A 5,253-nucleotide genomic window follows, 5' to 3' on the forward strand; every position below is an offset into this window, starting at 1 on the left:
CACAGCAGCCGCTCCGGCGCCCGCGGGCCGTCGCACTCCTACGGGCAGGGGGAAGCTGGGTGCCAGCGCGGCACCGTGCCCGGCGCTGGGGCGGGCAGGGTAGGGCCGGGGTGGGGGGGTGACGGCCTCCTGCTCCGGCGCTTACCACGGCTTCGGTCCTCACGCCGCCGGCTTCAAAGTGGATCTTGGCGCGATACACCGAGTCCAGGTGGGTGCCGATGACGGTGAGTATCGAGCCCCTGCGGCGAGCAGGGGTCAGGGCTCCAGGGTCCACGTGGTCCCCAGGGCGCATGTGGTCCCTGGGGTGCATGCGGACCCCAGCACCTCGTCCAGCCTGGCCGGGGCGGTGGGGAAGCCAGTGCTGTTCCCCCCATGGGAAGGGAGCCCACGCACTCACTCATAGCTGCAGCTGGGATCGATGGCCGAAACGAAGGGGTCGGGGCGGTACTGGAAGGGCAGAGGGGCCAGGAACTCCTCCCCGTCAATCCACAGGGCCACCTGGGCTGAGCCCAGGCCACCGGTGGCGGGAGTCGTGCACCGAATTGCCTCCTCGCCCTGCCTGGGGACATGGCAGCCATGGCTGGAGGGCACTGCGGGGGGGGGTCCCATGCCCATCCCCGAGCCAGGGACCCCGCTGTGCCTGGTGGGGGCAAGGCAGGGGCGTACCTGGGCTGCCCGACCAGGGGGCACTCGGAGCCGTTGACCATCACCCGCCAGCTGCTCCCCGCTGAGAGGTGGGTGCCACGCAGGGAGAGGTGGGTGCCACCCCCCCGGGGGCCAAACGGGGGGTGCAGGGTGCTGATGCGGGGGTCCTGGGCAGAGATGGGGTCGGTGGCGTGGGTGGGTGAGCCAAACCCACCCACCCAAACCCCGGACCGCCAGCGCAGGGCCGTACCACGAAGACGAAGCCGCCGAGGGTGGCGGAGCCGTGGACATGGAAGCTGGAGGGTCCAGTGGGTTCCTCCACGGTGAGCACCACATCAGCCGGGCCCCCCGCTGCCTTCGGGCCCCCCGGCTCCAGCTCACACACCAGCACGTCCACAAAGTCCTTGCGGCGGGAGGTGGGCAGGGGCCTGTGGGGCGATGATGGGGGGTCAGCCCCAGGCCGGGGGGGGGGGGCAGCCCCAGACCCCTCTCTGCTGCTGTTTCCCCCCGTCCCTGGCACCGCCGCGCACCTGTGGCTCTTGCTCTCCTCCGGCAGCACCGTGCAGCCTCGCCGGCCCACCGCCACCCGGTAAGCACCGGGGGGGCTGTGGCGGGGGTAGAGGTCCAAGTGGGAGCGGAATGTCATGCCACAGAGCGTCACCCGCGTCCGGCCCCGCAGTGGGGCACTCCGGGGGTGGAACTGCGGGAGAGGCACCTGTGTCACCCTGAGCCCCAAAAGCCTGGTGACAGTTGTGGGTCTGGAAAGCCCCTTCCCCGGGGGGCACGGCACCCATCCCGGGGAGGGGGTCTCTGGACAAAGCAAAGGTCCCACGACGTGCCACCCCATTTGCCACCTCCCTCCCCATCTGAGTGCTTGGGAGATGTGGGGAGCGGGGGAGACGGCGGCGCAGACCTACGTCGGTGAGGACGGGTGGGCAGCTGTCCTGGACCCAGGGGCCGGCGCACTCGTGGCGGCGCGTGCACCCATCCCCGCACCAGCCGCAGCCCATGAAGCGCTCAGCTCGCAGGCAGCGCTGGCACGTGGAGAAGTGGCGGCAGCCAGGACCGGTGACGTTCAGGCGCCACACCTGAGGACAGAGAGCAGAGGCAAGCGGGGCACGTGGGGCTCAGCGCCCACTCTGGACCCCCCAGGACCCCCGCTCACCTTGGTGCCAGCAGCGAAGAACAGCGAGTGGCTCTGCAGCCCCATGGCACCCCGCACCGGCCCCGGCTCCCCCAGGGAGAAGTTGGCCAAGGTGAGGAGGTAGGAGCTGGAGCGCTGGAGCACCATCTGCAGCGGGGCAGAGCAGGGGGCTGAGCACGCCCCACGTGCCGCTGGGAGCACCCCACACCACCCGGCCCCCCCATCCCACCTGGAAGATGCGTCCCTCTGCTGTGCCCAGGTGGGCCACGGTGACATCCCCCAGGGCGGTGACGAAGATGGAGGTGAGGAGGACGCCGGCCAGGTGCCCATTGAACAGGTCCACCTTATGGGAGGCAGCGGGAACGAGGGTGGGCTGGTCCCAACAGCTGGTGTTGGCCACTGGTGCCGAGAGGTTCACCTGTGGCCAAGTGTGGTGTGGGTGCCTTGAAGCCAGCCCCAGCAGCCCAATCCCCCCATACCCTCGTGGGTGGGCACCAGCTCCAGCCACAAGATACTCTGGGGAGCACCTGATTGCCTAAGCTCCCTTCCAGGCTGGGAAAATTTTTGGGGAAAGAACACATCCGTAGCCCCTCCCACAGCCCCCGCACGGCGTCAGATCCTGCCCTCCCCTCCCACCCCATCTGGATGTGGTTATCCGTGCCGGCACCGCTCGGCGAGCACCCCAAAACCAGCGCACCCCGTCCCCAGGGCTCAGTGGGGGGCTGGGGATGAAGGGGGACCCCAGGCGCCAGGGGGTCCCCACTGGCCCCCCACCGATGCACGGGGGCTGGGGATCGCCCCCCGGCTCACCCTGCCAGTGGCGTGAGTCAGCGGCAGTGAGCCGTCTGCTCCGCGCACAGGAAGAGGAAGGGATTTGGCTGCACCTTGCCCCGCGCCTGGCTGAGAACTCCAAAACTCGTGTCACGGGTGCTTGCTGGGACCCTGCCTGCAGAGGGGGCCCTGCCGGGGTGCCCGCCCATCCCGCCCGTGCTGGAGCTTGTCCCTGGGACACGGCGTTCCTGCCCCACGGCTGCGGCAGACAAGAAACCCCGGTGACTAATTGCGCTTCCGCCTGCGGTTTATTTGCCCAGAGAAGGCGGTGGCCCCGGGGCCCGGGGGGGGGGCAAGGGAGGAGTGGCTGGGCCCCCGACGCACCCTGGCCAGGGAAGCACCGAGGCCCTGTGGCTTCCCAGTGTCCCTGGAGAGGGTGGCCGTCAACGACCCAGCGCCGGGGACAGTCACCGTGGGACCAGAGCCGGCGTTCCCCGGGGAAGCCACGCCGAGGAGAGGGACTTTTGGCCCGATGCATGGCAAGCAGTGGTGCGCCCATGCGCTGGGACATGTGTCTGCGGCACCCGGCGCGGGCGAGCACAGGGTGCGTGGGGTGGGGCGCGCAACCGGATCCATGCCAGCACCCTGCCTCCTCGGTGCGGCCAGGGTTGGCGAAACGCGGCGGGCCCTGCGATAGGCAGCGGGCGGCTGGCGGGGCTGACTCACACCTGGGTGACGCCGTTCTCCCCCCCCCGCCCCGGTCCACCCCGCTTTGCCAGTGCTTCCCGGCATCCCGGATCCACCTCCCCGCGTCCCAGCCAACCCCCAGGCCCACCGGGACAGACGCGGCACGGGGCGGAGGACTCACGTTGTGCGGGCAGTACTCCACCGGTTGGAAGAAGCTGAGCCCCCGCAGCAGCGGCTGGTGCCCGGTGCCGCAGCACTTCTCCATGCCCTCCTCTATGGCCTGGTTGAGGAGGCGGAGGGGGAAGGCGCAGACGGCCGAGTTCTCCCGCGGCACCCGGCTCTCCAGCCGGCTCTCGGCAAAGGCGCCGAAGAGCACCGTGTCGGTGTCATTGATGCCGAGGTCACGGGCCAGGCGGGCGCCGGGGCGGGCGGCGTGGGCTGCCTGCAGCACGTTGTAGGCGACATCCCGCTCGGCGTCCTCCTCGCCGCCGTGCCGCCGCCGCCGCCGCCGCTTGGACTCGAAGCGGCAGTCGAGGATGAGCTCGCGGTAGCGGCGGAGGGCGCGCTCGTGGGTGCTGAGCCGTGCCAGGCGCGTGTGGTACGCTGCCGAGCCCGGCCGCTCCGGCTGCACCGTCAGGAAGTAGACGTGGTCCCCGTCGGCGAAGGAGTGCACGTAGTGGATGGTGTAGTTGTCCCGGTATTGCGGCAGCACCGTCAGCCACTGGAAGTCGTCCGAAAAGCCGTCCAAGGTGCCCTTCAGCCTGCGGACGGACACCGACCGCGGGCTGTACCGTGCCGCCACACTGCTGTTGATGGTGGAGCCGAGGTAGAAGAAAGAAGCGTAGGAGGTGGCCACCACGGTGGCACTTGTCCCCAGGGGGCTGGCCACGCAGTCGGGGCAGGACGCAGGGCTGTTGCCCGTGGCCGAGTACAGGCAGTGCGTGGTCGTGATGGCCACCTTGCCGTCCCGCACCTCCAGCTGGTGCTGGTAGCACAGCCCGTGCCGCGCTGTGCCGCAACTGTACAGCCATGGCTCCAGCGGGTCCAGCATCAGCAGGACGTTGTCCGTGTCCTTGGGGCCGTCCGCGGCAGCCGGGCACAGGCGGCAGATCTCACACTCAGCGCTGCCCACCGGGCCAGTGACGAGGATGGAGAGGAGGCGCAGCTCGGGGCTGGCCAGCAGGATGCGGTTGCGGATGGCCACGAAGACGGCGGCCGGGCCGGTGGAGTCGGCGAAGACAGCGACATTCTGCACGGGGCTGCCGGCGTCGAGGCCAGGCAGCGTGTAGGGGACGGAGAAGTTCCTGGTGGAGCTGTAAGGGATGCGGGGGCACTGCCAGGTGTCGGCACCCAGCGGGGCCAGGGCGAGCGCCAGCAAGAGGCACACGCGGCATGACAGCCCCATGCTGCACGGTGCCGCCGGTGCGGGGTTATCGATGGTGCTCAGCACCGAGCGGGGTCAGGACACATGGAGGACGGGTCACCATTGCATCTGCAAAATGAAAGAGAAAGGGTTTTACCTGCCGTAGTCAGGTGAGGACCTTTGGGCACTGCCGCAGCTGTGTGTGGGGCAGGGGGTGCCGGGGTCCCCCGGGGCCAGCCGATGACGGGACCTACCGGGGAAGGATCGGCCGCACCAAACCTCTTCCCAAATACCGCAAGCAGGAGATGAAGCCAAACTGCCTGCGGCAGGGGGGGACAAATCCTGCCCGCTGCCGCCTCCCAGACCCTTACCTGTCCCCCGGAGGCATCCCTGCCCTGCAAGACCCCCCTCCTGGGGACTGGAATGGGGACCCTGCCAGCCCCCAGGGACAGGGACCCCGACGTAACCCCCGGGGCCGTGTCGTTCGTCCCGTCCCGTCCCGTCCCGTCCCCGCTCCAGCTCACCGGGGCCGGGAGCGGTTCCCAGCCGGGATCCCCGTCGGGTCCGGCTGTCCGGGACCGCCCCGTCCCGTCCGGTCCGGTGGCGAGCCGTGCCGGGCGGTGGGGCCCTCACCTGGGCGCTG

General features: G+C 70.2%; 1 protein-coding gene across 1 annotated transcript in view; it reads right to left on the reverse strand.

Annotated features, from left to right (window-relative positions):
- Window positions 1-4,652, reverse strand: part of MST1R (macrophage stimulating 1 receptor (c-met-related tyrosine kinase)) — a 6,865-nt gene extending 2,213 nt beyond the window's left edge. Inside the window, exons 1-10 of the mRNA XM_010561623.1 lie at window positions 3,429-4,652; window positions 2,019-2,207; window positions 1,811-1,936; window positions 1,563-1,733; window positions 1,176-1,345; window positions 896-1,073; window positions 667-812; window positions 398-559; window positions 146-239; window positions 3-38 (exon numbers count right to left, since the gene is read on the reverse strand). Of these exons, the coding sequence (XP_010559925.1) occupies window positions 3-38; window positions 146-239; window positions 398-559; window positions 667-812; window positions 896-1,073; window positions 1,176-1,345; window positions 1,563-1,733; window positions 1,811-1,936; window positions 2,019-2,207; window positions 3,429-4,652 (2,496 nt within the window). The remainder of the gene's footprint in view (window positions 1-2; window positions 39-145; window positions 240-397; window positions 560-666; window positions 813-895; window positions 1,074-1,175; window positions 1,346-1,562; window positions 1,734-1,810; window positions 1,937-2,018; window positions 2,208-3,428) is intronic.
- Window positions 4,653-5,253: the final 601 nt, after the last annotated feature.

Source organism: Haliaeetus leucocephalus, unplaced genomic scaffold (genome assembly GCF_000737465.1).
Source record: "Haliaeetus leucocephalus isolate CR32 unplaced genomic scaffold, Haliaeetus_leucocephalus-4.0 Scaffold148, whole genome shotgun sequence".
In the NCBI taxonomy this organism is placed as follows: Eukaryota; Metazoa; Chordata; class Aves; order Accipitriformes; family Accipitridae; genus Haliaeetus; species Haliaeetus leucocephalus.